Source organism: Nestor notabilis, unplaced genomic scaffold, assembly GCF_000696875.1.
Source record: "Nestor notabilis isolate BGI_N333 unplaced genomic scaffold, ASM69687v1 scaffold30365, whole genome shotgun sequence".
NCBI classification, from domain to species: Eukaryota; Metazoa; Chordata; class Aves; order Psittaciformes; family Psittacidae; genus Nestor; species Nestor notabilis.
The window spans coordinates 35,454-49,311 of NW_009929542.1; the positions used below are offsets into that span (position 1 = coordinate 35,454).

At 48.4% G+C, this 13,858-nt stretch overlaps 1 protein-coding gene across 1 annotated transcript in view; it reads left to right on the plus strand.

Moving 5' to 3' along the window:
- MYO1C (myosin IC) overlaps nucleotides 1-13,858 on the plus strand; it is a 26,145-nt gene that overhangs the window by 12,109 nt on the left and 178 nt on the right. Inside the window, exons 5-32 of the mRNA XM_010015011.1 lie at nucleotides 448-646; nucleotides 1,563-1,643; nucleotides 2,168-2,347; nucleotides 2,529-2,627; nucleotides 2,826-2,939; nucleotides 3,464-3,535; nucleotides 3,760-3,879; nucleotides 4,111-4,193; nucleotides 4,692-4,797; nucleotides 5,170-5,250; nucleotides 5,461-5,552; nucleotides 6,286-6,380; nucleotides 6,605-6,651; nucleotides 6,926-7,006; nucleotides 7,179-7,284; nucleotides 7,721-7,838; nucleotides 7,999-8,112; nucleotides 8,288-8,364; nucleotides 8,530-8,598; nucleotides 8,859-8,943; nucleotides 9,151-9,310; nucleotides 9,930-10,013; nucleotides 11,217-11,310; nucleotides 11,405-11,460; nucleotides 11,867-12,002; nucleotides 12,907-12,977; nucleotides 13,329-13,426; nucleotides 13,641-13,740. Of these exons, the coding sequence (XP_010013313.1) occupies nucleotides 448-646; nucleotides 1,563-1,643; nucleotides 2,168-2,347; nucleotides 2,529-2,627; nucleotides 2,826-2,939; nucleotides 3,464-3,535; nucleotides 3,760-3,879; nucleotides 4,111-4,193; nucleotides 4,692-4,797; nucleotides 5,170-5,250; nucleotides 5,461-5,552; nucleotides 6,286-6,380; nucleotides 6,605-6,651; nucleotides 6,926-7,006; nucleotides 7,179-7,284; nucleotides 7,721-7,838; nucleotides 7,999-8,112; nucleotides 8,288-8,364; nucleotides 8,530-8,598; nucleotides 8,859-8,943; nucleotides 9,151-9,310; nucleotides 9,930-10,013; nucleotides 11,217-11,310; nucleotides 11,405-11,460; nucleotides 11,867-12,002; nucleotides 12,907-12,977; nucleotides 13,329-13,426; nucleotides 13,641-13,740 (2,818 nt within the window). The remainder of the gene's footprint in view (nucleotides 1-447; nucleotides 647-1,562; nucleotides 1,644-2,167; nucleotides 2,348-2,528; nucleotides 2,628-2,825; nucleotides 2,940-3,463; nucleotides 3,536-3,759; nucleotides 3,880-4,110; nucleotides 4,194-4,691; nucleotides 4,798-5,169; nucleotides 5,251-5,460; nucleotides 5,553-6,285; nucleotides 6,381-6,604; nucleotides 6,652-6,925; nucleotides 7,007-7,178; nucleotides 7,285-7,720; nucleotides 7,839-7,998; nucleotides 8,113-8,287; nucleotides 8,365-8,529; nucleotides 8,599-8,858; nucleotides 8,944-9,150; nucleotides 9,311-9,929; nucleotides 10,014-11,216; nucleotides 11,311-11,404; nucleotides 11,461-11,866; nucleotides 12,003-12,906; nucleotides 12,978-13,328; nucleotides 13,427-13,640; nucleotides 13,741-13,858) is intronic.

The window sequence follows — 13,858 nt, forward strand, 5'->3', positions numbered from 1 at the left end:
CGCTGGCACAGGGTGCCCAGAGAAGCTGTGGCTGCCCCATCCCTGGCAGTGTTCAAGGCCAGATTGGACACAGGGACTTGGAGCAACCTGCTCTAGTGGAAGGTGTCCGTGCCCGTGGCAGGGGCTTGGAGCTGGAGGAGCCTTAAGGTCCCTTCAACCCAAACCATGCTGATCCCACAATTTAGTTATCTTCTAGAGGAACTCTTCTTGTCAGAGTCAAAAGAAGAGTTTTTAAAGGAATTTGATAGATTTGGGCTATGACCCTGCAGAAACCTGGCTCAGTAGTTAAGATGTATATAGAGGTGTCATCACCACCACCACCACAAACACATACTCCTTTTAGAGGCGCCTCTGCCATGAGCTCCCTCCATGGGATAATCATAACTGAGGAGTCTCTGCCCTTCACTTGTAGAAACAAACTAACCCCTGCTCATCATTGCCCCTCAGCTACGCTATTGCAGACAATTCCTACCGCTCCCTGCGCACGGAGAGGAAGGATCAGTGCATCCTGATCTCGGGGGAGAGCGGGGCTGGCAAGACCGAGGCCACCAAGAAGATCCTGCAGTACTACGCCGTGACCTGCCCAGCCAGCCAGCAGGTCGAAACCGTGAAGGACCGACTCTTACAGTCCAACCCTGTCCTGGAGGTAGGGCTGGAAGCTTGACCTGGAGTCACTGACTCATACCAGCAGCACTCACATTTTCCAGCAGAGGAAGTGGGGGCAGATGGACCCCGCTGGGCAGGGCTGAGCTCTCGGTGCACAGAGGATAGTGGGATGGTGGGATAGCGTATCCTGGGAACGCTGGTTCGCGGTATGTGGGCAGTTTGTTCACATTACACACAGGGGAATCCCACTCTGCTTCCAAGCCAAGGAAAGAGCCGTTGCAGCTGAGCTCACCCTTTCCAGTCCACCAGGAGCAATTCTGGAATAGCTGGGCTGCTGGGATAGAAGCATTCGGCGTGGGAAGGGTTCTGGTGCACTGCACGAGTTTGCAAAGCCACAAGTGGACACATGGGCTGTGGGCAGCTGCCCTCTGACAGAAGCATTTGTGGGTGCATTTCCCAGTGCTGTGGTGTCCTCTAGTGTCCAGTCCGGAGCTGTCTCTGTAGTTCCCTCTGATATTTCAGCTCTCTGCTCAAATGTGTGCTGCATGCACTGGGAAAGGTGCTCCCTGGGAGAGGGGAGAGCCTGGCAGGCCCCAGCCCGTTAGGACATTGCAGAGCTGTGGGTGACTGAAGGCAAATAGCTGTGATCAAAGAAGCAGCTTTGAAAAGACTGTCAGACATGACATATGTTGTCAGCAGCGAACTGGCATTAAAATAAGCTTGCTGGGGTGATGGGAATGTTTTCAGAGGGATATTCCATCTGCAGTGCTTGCACTGGGTATAACGATTAGCATTAGAATTTGAGCAACAATCTGTTTCCTTCTTGGTTGCTCTTGCAAAAAGGACAACCTGAGGCTCTAATGGCTGTAAATAAGCAACTGGCAGCTTCACCCAAGTGTTTATAAATAACCTTACTTGATGCTTACTCCTTTTTCTCTTAATAATTTTCATTTCAGGCCTTTGGAAATGCAAAAACCCTTCGGAATGACAACTCCAGCCGATTTGGGAAATACATGGATGTGCAGTTTGATTACAGGGTAACTTAATATCTGTGGTACACTTCAGAACTGCTCCTGGTCACAGCAGCTCTCTGGTCCCAGCTGTGATCTGAAGATAACCTCTGTCAGCTGTAACTTTGCACAGCGTTTCCTTCCATTCTGATCCGAATTGCCCCACACTGTGAGGATGGACGTAGTGCAAGAACCGAGCAGCTCAGCGTGCTGCAGTCATTTAAACAGCTCAGTACATAATCCCTCCACACTCACAGTCCTACTGCTTTCCCTTTGTGCTGAATTCCTTCTGAGAAGGAATTCTACACAAACAGGATCCCATTCAGTGTGTACTGGAGCCATGACTTGTATAATGGCACGTTATTGTCACCTGACAGCTCCTTTTGTGTACGCTTCAGAACTCAAATTGCCACTGTGGTACAAAATGACAGCTATTTTTCTCTGTGTAGGCTGTTGTTTTGTATCTCGTTTGTCTTTGAGCAGCCCACCAAGAAGCAGAAGTATTTTCCTCTATGTTGATGAACTAATTCAATGTATATGGTTTGATTTAGGGGGCTCCTGTCGGGGGCCACATCTTGAACTACCTCCTGGAGAAATCCCGAGTTGTGCACCAGAACCATGGAGAGAGGAACTTCCACATTTTCTACCAGCTGCTAGAAGGAGGGGAAGAGGACTTACTGCGGAGGCTGGGCCTCGAGAAGAACCCACAACAGTATCACTATTTAGTAAAGGTGTGTGTTAACCAGTCACTCTTAGTGTTGTTCTGTTATAGCACCCATATATTCCCAGTTGACTTTGTAGTTTCCTTCCCTCACTTCAGAAATAACATTGCTATAAAAAGAAACGGATTGAGCACGAGGAACACATCTTTGACAATAATTTACTTACTTAGATCAAATTGTGTCTTTTTAGGGTCACTGTGCAAGGGTCAGTTCCATAAATGATAAAAACGATTGGAAGATCGTGCGAAGAGCCTTGTCCATTATAAGCTTCAAGGACAACGAGGTGGAGGTGAGACATGTCTAACAGCAGAACTGTTTTCCTACCTTTAAGGAATGTTTTCGGCTTTGATTTGTTATTTCTGCAGTGTTCAGAGGGAATGTATTCTCTGAAAAAATCCAAAATGTCCTTGTAAAATGTTAATTAACACCAAAATCTCACTCGCTGCCCTGTCCCACTCCTGATTCCTGGCTGTTGCTCCCACTCCAGGATCTGCTGAGCGTTGTGGCTAGTGTCCTGCATCTGGGGAACGTGCAGTTTGCTGCTGATGAGCAAGGAAATGCTCAGGTCACTACAGAGAATCAGATCAAATACCTGGCTAGGGTGAGTATCACCAGAGAGAGAGACACTGCAGGAGAGATGGATTGTGGAGATTTCCTTATTTAGAACTTGACACCATCATAGAATCTTAGAATATGATTTATAAGCTTTCATAAATTTGCTTTTATTTGACCTAAATAAGGGGCAAATATTAACATCAAACTCCTTTATTTAATGACTTCTCTACATACAGTCCACTGCTGACTTGAGGTTTTCACCTTCAGGCAGTGGGACAGGAGTAGATCTGCTCTAGAGAGGAGTTTTAAAGAAAGAAGAGCCCTCGTGGCTTTGCTTACTTGAGTCTTTGTGCCAGAACAATCAAGCCAGTTTATGTGCTAGGTCCTATCACTGCTGGTGTGCAGGAGGAACAGGACAGACTGATGCTGCAAAAGTCTTGCAGTGTGAATGGGAAATAAAGGGTTGTTTCACTTGGCTTTCAGGATCAGACTTTCTGGTGTCTTAAAACTATTACTAATAAATTGAATGTACTGTTCCATTGGTGAATTTAATATTCTATTGCTTTGCAGCTTCTAGCAGTTGAAGGCTCTGTTCTTCGAGATGCTTTGATCCACAGGAAGATCATAGCAAAAGGGGAAGAGGTAAGAACATGAGCTGGGGATCTGAGAGGCACATGGAATTAAATCAAGCCAATGATACACCATCAGGTTCACTCCTCGCTTGTCAAAGGAGGTTGTCAGTGCAGGATCCTACAAGGATCCTGGGCAGGGTGCTGTGGGGTGGCTCGTTATTAACAGTGAACTAGGGGAAACTCAGTCCCTCAGGGGATGGCTGGTGAGTGGCTTTTGTTGTCTCCTGCACACAGCTCATCAGCCCCCTGAACCTGGAGCAGGCAGCCTATGCAAGGGATGCTCTTGCCAAGGCAATATACGGACGCACTTTCTCCTGGCTGGTGAACAAGGTTAACAAGTCTCTGGCTTATGAGGTAAAGGAACCTTTTGTTTGCTGGTATCCAACCACATGTGAAAGGAAATCCTACATCTTTTAGCTGCAAAGCAGAGAAATAACAAGTTCCACGCTGTACAGTGGTTTCTAAATGAATCTGTTTTCCACTAAGAAGAGGGTGAGGTGTAAATGCTGTAACTAAGTGGGTAAGATCCAGTGATGGATTGTAGCTATCAGTATGTAGCAACATTTGCTTTCTGCCCTGTTGCAGGAAGGAAAGTTTCCAGGCTGGAGAAGCACAACAGTTCTAGGATTGCTCGATATCTATGGATTTGAGGTTTTCCAGCACAACAGGTTTGTTTCTATCCATGTCTCTGAGTTTTGAGTCAATTCTTTGTGACTTTATTCGTTATAGTGTTTCTCTCCATTGTGAAATAAACTATCTCTGAGGCCATCTGGGTTTGGTCTCACACAAAGTAATAAATCATAGAATCCCAGACTGGTTTGGGCTGAAGGGACCTTAAAGCTCCTCCAGCTCCAGCCCCTGCCACGGGCAGGGACACCTTCCACTAGAGCAGGTTGCTCCAAGCCCCTGTGTCCAGCCTGGCCTTGAACACTGCCAGGGATGGGGCAGCCACAGCTTCTCTGGGCACCCTGTGCCAGCGCCTCAGCACCCTCACAGAGAAGAGCTTCTTCCTAATACCTAATTTATAGTCAGTAAATGAACATTTCCCAAATTCTCTTCTACTTCTCTTGATTTACTCAGAGATACTCATGCTGCTGCCCACTGATTAGAGCTTCTTTTACTTGTGGTACAGTGTTAGTGATTATTTCTCTGATTTTTGTTTGCAGCTTTGAGCAGTTTTGTATTAATTATTGTAATGAAAAATTGCAGCAGCTCTTCATAGAGCTCACATTAAAGTCAGAACAAGAGGAGTACGAGTCAGAAGGCATAGCGGTAAGAGCCACTATATCACTTCCACTATCTCCTTTGTAGCATCTCCTGCAGGCCAGAGCTCAGGTTAGGAAAGGAGCTGCTGATTTATCAGGTCTCTAAAGTGAATGGATTAAAGAGCTTTCCTTTTTCCTTTCTTTCTGAAGCACTGCGTGTGATACAGCTTGAAGTGTGTAATGCCATTGCAATCTTTGCCTCTGCTTCAGGATGCTTTTTAAAGGGAATATTTAGGAAGACAAATTCAGGAGTGAAAAGCTTTGTTTCTAAGTTGACAGAAAGATTCTTTTAGTGAGGTGCTGCCTGAAATGTTCCAAGATGTTCATTTTCTCCAGCCCTGAATGGTTTTCACCAAAATGTGGTTTCTTGGCTTTGCAGTGGGAACCGGTTCAGTATTTCAACAACAAAATAATCTGTGATTTGGTGGAAGAGAAGTTCAAAGGCATCATTTCTATTTTGGTGAGTTAACAACACCTTCATTACTGAAAAAACTGAGGCAGTGTGGTGCAAAGCAGGGGGAAGAACCCAGAAAAGAATGGTTTAATCTTATGCGAGGGCTGTTTGAGCAGGTGGGAAGAGCAACGATGCACTGAACAGTGACACTTAAAAGTCATGTTGTGCCCTGCTGAGCACAGTAGGAACTCAACGCTGGAATGGGTGTGTTTGTAGGATGAAGAGTGCCTGAGACCTGGGGATGCCACAGATACAACCTTCTTGGAGAAACTGGAGGAAACTGTGAAGAACCATCCCCATTTTCTCACGTGAGTGTTAACACAGTTACACTGGTAGGATCCAAGTGTGTGGTAGAGCCCAGAGCTTTATTACTTCTAGATAGTGGTATAACTCCTTGTGTGTAAAGCAGCAGCACCCGAGGTGTACTGGCTCCCACGTGAAAGATGGTGGTGGTTTCTGTTGCAAAGAGGTTTGGTTGTGAGTTCAGATAATACAGAATAAGTTGTCAACACAACTGCCTTGCTCTTCTCAAGAGTATCCTTCAGGATAAAGCAGGAGCAACAAGTCTTATTACTGACTTGTCTCTTCCTGGCACAATTCCATGTGTCACCTTTCAGATTGTTTACTTCAGTTTTGGAGCTCCAAATGTCTTTTTATTCTTACTGGTTGCTCTGCTGATGCTCAGAGTGGGACCTGTGCAGCATCTCGAGTACGCCAGCCTGCTGCCAGCATCTCCCCTGCCCTCTTGCCTGCCGCCTCTCCTCTAGTCTCATGTGCACACAGAACCAGCCCACAGCCTCACCACGAAGCTGAAAGTTCATCCTTTGGGAACAAACATCAATCCATTTTCTGACATTTATGATTTGCTGGTTGGGAACATTCCACTTTGGGTCTTGAAAATCAGCACACAGGGTTTATTCCCTGCCCCCCTTCTGCATTCACGCGGTCCCACTCTGGATCAGACGCTCTAGTGCTTTCTGAGGTGGATCCCCCTTGAAGCAGATGTTTGTTTCTCCTAAAGCTCCTTCACTTCCTCACCAGGCACAAGCTCGCTGACCAGAAGACCCGCAAGTCCCTGGGGCGGGAGGAGTTCCGACTGTTGCACTATGCTGGAGAGGTCACCTACAGCGTCGCAGGTCAGTGTGTGCATCATCTCCACCACCTCTCACCCTTTCCCTCTCTTCCTGTCCTGCCCCTTGAATTCAACCAGTTTCACCATAGAGCAAAGGAGAACCTGGGCATTGAATACATCCACATCTCGTGCTGAGCCAGATGAACTTCCTCTCTCGACCTCCTGCCCTGTTGTGCCGTTCCTGTGGAACACCAGTGGCAGCCTGAGCGGTTTCCTTTTGTCTTCCAGGTTTTCTGGATAAAAACAATGACCTTCTCTTTCGGAACCTGAAGGAGGTGAGTGTGGATGGAGGATGTTCCAGCTCAGAACGAGCAGTTGGGTTTAAAATGGGGGATGGCACCTGAGGGAAAGGTTCTTGCAGACTCCACCTGGTGAATGCGTGTCCATGGGGCTGCGCTATCAAAAGACAAACTGAGGTGCCTGAAGTTCGTTCTATTATTAAGAATCAAACCAAAAAGAACCCCCCAAACAAGCAGCTTTGTCCCACATTTCTTTGCTAGTTCTCTGAAGGATTCTCTGTGCTTTCTCTCTGACACCACCTCTCTGCAGACCATGTGCAACTCTGAGAATCCCATCATAAACCAGTGTTTCGACAGGACAGAGCTGACGGACAAGAAGAGACCTGAAACGGTAAGGACACGAAGCTGGCTGGAAGTGTGGCTCTTCCCTCTTTTTAAGACACATCCTGTCTAACATGGGAATCTGGGTGCAAACCTCTTCTGTTTAAAGCTGGGAGACTGAGGTTTCTGTGGTCACAAGCACTAGCTCGAAGTCATTCATGGTTTTCTTTCTTCTCTCCTAGGCAGCAACTCAGTTTAAAAACAGCCTCTCCAAGCTCATGGAAATTCTCATGTCCAAAGAACCCTCCTACATTCGCTGCATTAAACCCAACGATGCTAAACAGGCTGGTATGACCCTGGTGACACAAGGTCCTGGTGAGGGGAGGCACAGCAAGGAGCTGGGATGAAGAATTCCTGTGGGATTCTGTCATTTGGGGTTGGTGCTGGAGCTGCTTGTGGGGAGGTGATGGCCCAGGAATCGCAGTGGGAGGGTCATGTTTAAAGTGAGTGATTATTAACCTACAGAACTTCCTTTTCATGACCTTTATTCTCCCTCGTTTCTTCCTCCTTGCACGCAGAGAACATCCTAAAGGAGAACTGTAGTTTGGGACTAGGTATAAAAGTGTAATAAAGCAGAGTGGGGACATGACACGTGGTGTGGGACCTGCAGCATGAGGATGGGTTAAAGATACTTGTGCAAAACCTAAGGACTGAACGTGCCCCTTCTCCAGGTGAAGGGTCAGCTGTACATTGATCACGTTTCTCTCTTTTCATGTCTCTCCAGACCGATTCGATGAAGTTCTCATCCGACACCAAGTGAAATACTTGGGCCTGATGGAGAACCTCCGCGTGCGCAGAGCCGGCTTCGCCTATCGGAGGAAATATGAGGTCTTCCTGCAGAGGTAGAACCTCCTTGGGCTGCCCTCTCCTTGGTCTTGGTCCCACAGATACTCAGGGCAGCTCTTACACCTCGTGGGGAGCAAGAAGCGTGGCCTCTCCCCCTTCCCTTTCCTCGTAGGGACTGGTTCTCTCCTTAAGATTCCTCCTGCTCTCAATTCCCAGGTACAAATCCCTTTGTCCAGAAACGTGGCCCACGTGGGACGGGCGGCCCCACGACGGGGTGGCTGTGCTGGTGAAGCATCTGGGCTACAAACAGGAAGAATACAAAATGGGACGGTGAGTTCTGCTGTTTCCTTCATTTGAGAGGATGAATCATTGCACGTCCGTGTCATTGCTTTTAAATAGGGTTTCTCTATCTAATGGGTGAGGTTAGGGAGCCCAGAGGGGATGCTGAGGGCAGGAAGCAGACTCCTCCAGCATGTCAAACATCGTTCTGCACTTCTATTTCTAGAACAAAGATTTTTATCCGCTTTCCCAAGACCTTGTTTGCGACGGAAGATGCTCTGGAAGTGAGGAAGCAGAGTCTGGGTGAGTCACAGACCACAGCAGCTTCATGGACAGTGGATGTCTGAGTTCTGATGACCTTTATCTGCTGTTTGTATGGGGAGAGATTTATGTTTAAAAAACCAAGCCTTTTCCTACCAAAACCTGCTTAGTTCCTGTTCCCAATCGCTCCTTTTCTTGCCATTTCAGCCACAAAAATGCAGGCCACGTGGAGAGGTTTCTACCGTCGGAAGAAATTCCTGCACATGAAACACTCAGGTATGAGAGGAAGAGAGAGAAAGGCAAGTGCAGGGCTGGGAACTGCCTGGTTTGAGGCGGCTGCTGCTGTCAGAGGTGGTTTGTGTTTGGTGTGTGAGCAGGAACGTCCCCAGAGCCTTGCTGGGAGTAGAGTGGAAGGTGTTGGTGTGGTCCCCAGTGACTCCCCATGGAAGACTGAGCAGGGGAAGCAAACTTGCTCATGTTCCTCCAGCAGTTCCCATCTGCCAGTGCTTTTAACTGCTGTCTGGTGTTACTCTTAGCAATAGCCATCCAGTCCTGGTGGCGGGGAACGCTGGGGCGCCGGAAAGCTGCCAAGAGGAAGTGGGCAGTGGAGACCATCAGGAGGTACGTGAAGGGTAACCCAGGCCATCAGCTGGGTGCTTAGGTCTTGGCAGTGAGATGATTGATAAGAATAAACTTGCTTGTCACTGAAGTACTTTCTAAACAAGTTCCACCACGTAAACGAAGCCCAGAACATGGTTGGCAAGAAGCAGCTTCCAAAAATCACTGACTTTGGCCACTGTTCTTACAACAACATTTCTTCTTCCTCAGGTTCATCAAAGGTTTCATTTACCGGAACCACCCGCGGTGCCCCGAGAACGAGTATTTCCTGGATTACATCCGCTTCTCCTTCCTCATGAACCTCAAAAGGAACCTGCCAAAGAATGTTCTGGACAAGTCGTGGCCAACTCCTCCTCCGTCGCTCAGTGAGGTGGGTACAGGGTGGGGGGCACTGGTGGAGAAGTGAGGGGACCCTCCAGGCTCTCTCTGGTTACATACATCAGCAGCTCTGCTGGTGGAATGACTCCAGGCATCATCCCAAGCTGGAATCACAGCGTGTCTGTGAAGTGACTGGAGTTGGAGTGTTGACAGCTTGTGAGTGCAGTGCTCTGACAGCACCGTTTTGGAATCACAGCATCACAGAACAGTTTGGGTTGGAAGGGACCTGAAAGCTCATCCAGTTCCAACCCTCAGCTGGGCTTTTATCTGCTCAAAACAAGCTATTGCAGAAAGTCCTGGTTATTTTACCCAAAGGCCCTTGAGTGCTCGATTGCAGGCCCTGGATGCAAGGGCAGGCACAGCAGGGTGAGGGGAGCATCTGGGTGCTCCTTCTCCAGTCTAAAGCAGGTGGAGAGCATTGAAGGGAAACCCTCTTAGAAAGGGGAGAAATAAACTGCCTCGTATTGAATTTTAGAAGCAACTCTCGGTACTGAAGCACCGTTTGAGTTCAGTGATGCATTTTCTGAGGTGTTCTCATCTGTCCTCGCAGTTTGGGTTGGTTTGTCCCTGGTTCTGAGCTCCTTTCATTGACAGTGTGATTCCTTGTGCAGGCATCCCAGCTCCTGCGCCAGCTCTGTATGCAGAACATGGTCTGGACCTACTGCAAGAGAATCAGCCCCGAGTGGAAGCAGCAGGTACGAGATGACTTGATGTTACTGCACAACCAGTGTTCCCAGGAGGGGAGGGACAAAGCACTACTATAGGGGGGGATCTCCCTGCAGCAGGGCTGAGGTGGAGGAGCTCATTTAATGGCCCCACAGGAGCATTGTGGGGTTTATTAGGTTAAAGACAAAAAACTAATGGTCAAGACATGCAGAAAAGACAAACCATTGTCCACCTATTCCAGTACATGCTGTTGAAGAGGTGCTGTATCTCCATGTCCCTGTGTAATGTCTGTACTGGAAGGCTCCACTATCCTTCCCATGGAAGATAGGAATGTAACCAGCTGCATTATCCTGGTTGTACCATATAGAGACCAAGAGTAAGAATCCTGCAGGCACAGAACTAGTCATTTTCCAAGCAGAGACATCACGTGAGCAGTGAGAGCTGCTGTAACAGCTAAAACGAGTATCCTGAGATTTGATTCATCTTGGCCAGGAAAAGGTTTTGTGTAATTGTATCAAAGGCTCAGTAAAGGGACACGATGGGAGATGGGACATGGAGCAATTTACATGTAACTGTTGGGAAGTGATTGATAGTAAGAGTCGTCATTAAGGTTTTTGCACTGCATAGTCCATCGTACTGCTGGTGGAGGCCTGCAGAGCGTTAAGTGTGAGTAGCAAAGTGCTGTAGATTAGCGAGTGGCTGAGCCTGTGATTAAGGGCACGGGATTAGCACAGGCTGTGACTGAGCTGGAGACGTTGCTGGACACTTTCCTTTCCCCAGCAATCCAGACTCCCAAATAAATACCTTTTATCTGCATTTTTCCCTGGTTTTTGTACTGTGTCACAGCAATAATGTGCACTTGCCCATCGGAGCTGTCACAGTTGGGGTAGTGCCAATAAGGCCATTACTGCGTTGTCAGTACTTTTTAAACATGGGAATTGCCAAAATCCCAGGCCTGGATGCAGTGTCCAGGTAAATTCAAACAGGGGATAACAAGAGTTACTTCTGAGAGGAGAGAGAAGGGAAGCACCTTCTGCCCTAAGGACAGGCTCAGTGTTGGGAGGGTGAGGGATGGACAGAGTATTGCGTATGAGTCTGGGACTAGAGTGAGTCAGAAGGTCAGAGCTAGTTGCTTAAAGGGAAACAAAGGGAGCATCTCATTTAAGATCAATTTCTCTCTCTATTAAGGAGAAGTTTCACATTAACCCAGAGCACGTCTTTTGTCCCCGCAGCTGGAACAAAAAGTAATTGCCAGTGAGATTTTCAAGGGTAAAAAGGACAATTACCCTCAGAGTGTTCCAAGACTCTTCATCAACACCCGCCTGGGTGAGCGGAACAGGAGGGAGGAATGGGGGGGATTAATGGGCTCTTTTCTTGCTAGAACTTTCTTTCTGACCCCATCTTTTTGGTTTTAATACAGGTAATGAAGAGATAAATGCTAAAGTCCTGCAGGCTTTAAACAATGAAGCCATTAAGGTGAGAGCTGTGTCTTAATACTTTTGTCAAGGTTCTAGAGTTATTCAGCAGAATATCAGATCAGATTGATGAATAAAATACAGCAAGAGTGATCTTGGAAGATACTTCATGGGAAGAGCTGATGATGGCTCAGAAATACCCTTTGGACATTAACCGTGTCCCAACTCTGTCAGCTCAGAATTGAAAGGGCTGCAGCAGGAGCCACCCAGACTTAAACTAAACCTGGGTTCTCCAAGCTGGCTGGAGCCATCACCTGGTTCAGAACCTCTCCAGGTCAGCAAGGACCTGAGAACAGGAGTCAAACACTGTCTCCATTCCCTATTTACCGGGCTCCTGCTCTAGACCAGAGGGAGGGCAGCTGACGGGGAAACCAGCGCGGGTTGAGCACCGTTAACACTTGTTTCAGTACGCAGTTCCTGTGGTCAAGTACGACCGGAAGGGATACAAGGCAAGAGCCCGGCAGCTGCTCCTCACCCAGCACGCAGCCATCATCATCGAGGAGTCCAAGATCAAGCAACGCATCGACTACGGCAATCTGACAGGTAGGGGGGCAGCAGGGAGGGGGCTGGGTCTGCCTCGGCCCTCGTGAAGTGAGAATACACTCACCAACGTGTCTTTGTCCTGGCCAAGAAGGATCAGATGCTGACAAGAAGCATTTTAAATCTGTGATATCCTGGAACTGTGTTTTCCTGAAGTTAAATTCCATCAGATGTCACCAGAATTGCTCAATTCATCTCCCCCAATCCCCTCCGCAGTCACTTCCCAACACACACGTCTCTGCCGCAGGGAATTGCACCATTATTGCACAGCAGCTGCTCAGGGCCCTCTCTGACATGGCCTGGATGCTTTTAGAGGGAGAACTTGGTCAGAGGGGGAGAACTGCTGAGGGAGGTTGGGGCAGTGGAGTTATTACCTCTCACTTCTCAGCTCCAGTCTTGGTGTTAATCATTTCAGCATCACCCCATGTGACTACTGCTGCGTCTGTAACCGTCACCATCTGAACTGGTTTCCAAGGGCAACACTAATTTGGGGGTTCTATGACTCCCGTAAGACTCTATTAGAGATGTGTGTTCATCTCTGCTAGGTTGGGCCAGCTCAACTTAACCAGCTAATGCTCAACTTAACCAGCTAATCGGGTTTGGATCTAGCATCAAGTACATGAAGTAATCCTTAGTATCCCAGTAGTTACACCACTCACCCACCTCCCGGCCTGAGTGGAGTATCTGTCCAATACAGTTCTGGTCATAGGTGTCTGGACTGGCCAAATTACCTCTCTCTGAAGGCCAGGCCAGCTTGTAACCAGGAATTCTTCCTACATCTGGTGGACAGAGGCACCCGGAAGGTTCTTTTCCACCTTAAGGAGCACAGTTTAAGCCTGTTGTCCATCACCTGCGTTCCCAGGGGAGGTTCTTGTGCTGGGTGCCAAGTGGCTGTTCTCTGTCGCAGGCATCTCCGTGAGCAGCCTGAGCGATAACCTCTTCGTGCTGCACGTGCACTGTGAGGACAACAAACAGAAGGTACTGGAACCCATCCCCTGCTTCTCCAACCGCCTCTAGGCAGGGGGTTGAGGCACAAAGAGCAGAAGATCCAGCTCAGGGGGGAGGGCACACGCGGTGACACGTCTGTAACTGACCTTGTGCCAGCTCTTGTTACTTGTGCTCTTTACTTGTGCCCATCATGGGTTCACCAGTGGCTTAAGTCACCAACAGGATTGGTGCCATCCCTTGCTCCCTTAATTAATGGCCACAGGTACAGCATGACCGTGCTCCATGTGGATTAGTGTTTTCCCATCCTAACTCTGGAGCACGTTAACAGCAGCGTAATTGTTTTGGTCCAGTGACACTTGTCTTGTCTCTCCTTCCCGGCAGGGAGATGTCGTGCTGCAGAGTGACCACGTCATTGAGACGCTCACCAAGACAGCCATGCAGGCAGGCAAAGTCAACAACGTCAACATCAACCAGGGCAGGTGAGGGAAGCTCAGCCCCTGCGGGAGCTGCCTGGGGGGGGTTGTGTTCCAGAAACACCCCTACGTGCATCAAAACGTCCCCGCAACATCTTAGCTGTAGTTGTGCTTCCCTGAACAAGCAGGTGGTGCAGCCAAGCAGCTTCCAGGAGAAAAGGGTCAAACAAAGCCAGTGGAGGTAAAACTAAGTCTCAAATACTCATCTTGCTCTTCACAGCATCAAGTTTACAGTTGGACAAGGCAAAGAAGGGATCATTGACTTCATATCAGGATCAGAACTGCTCATAGCCAAAGCCAAGAACGGCCATCTAACAGTGGTGAGTACCTCCAGGGCTGGTAGCAAGGGGCAGTGGTTCATTTACAGCAGCTCCAAGCCCTGGCTTTGGCATTAAACCACAGTTGCAGCAGACGGACGCGTGCCCCGTGATGCTCCTG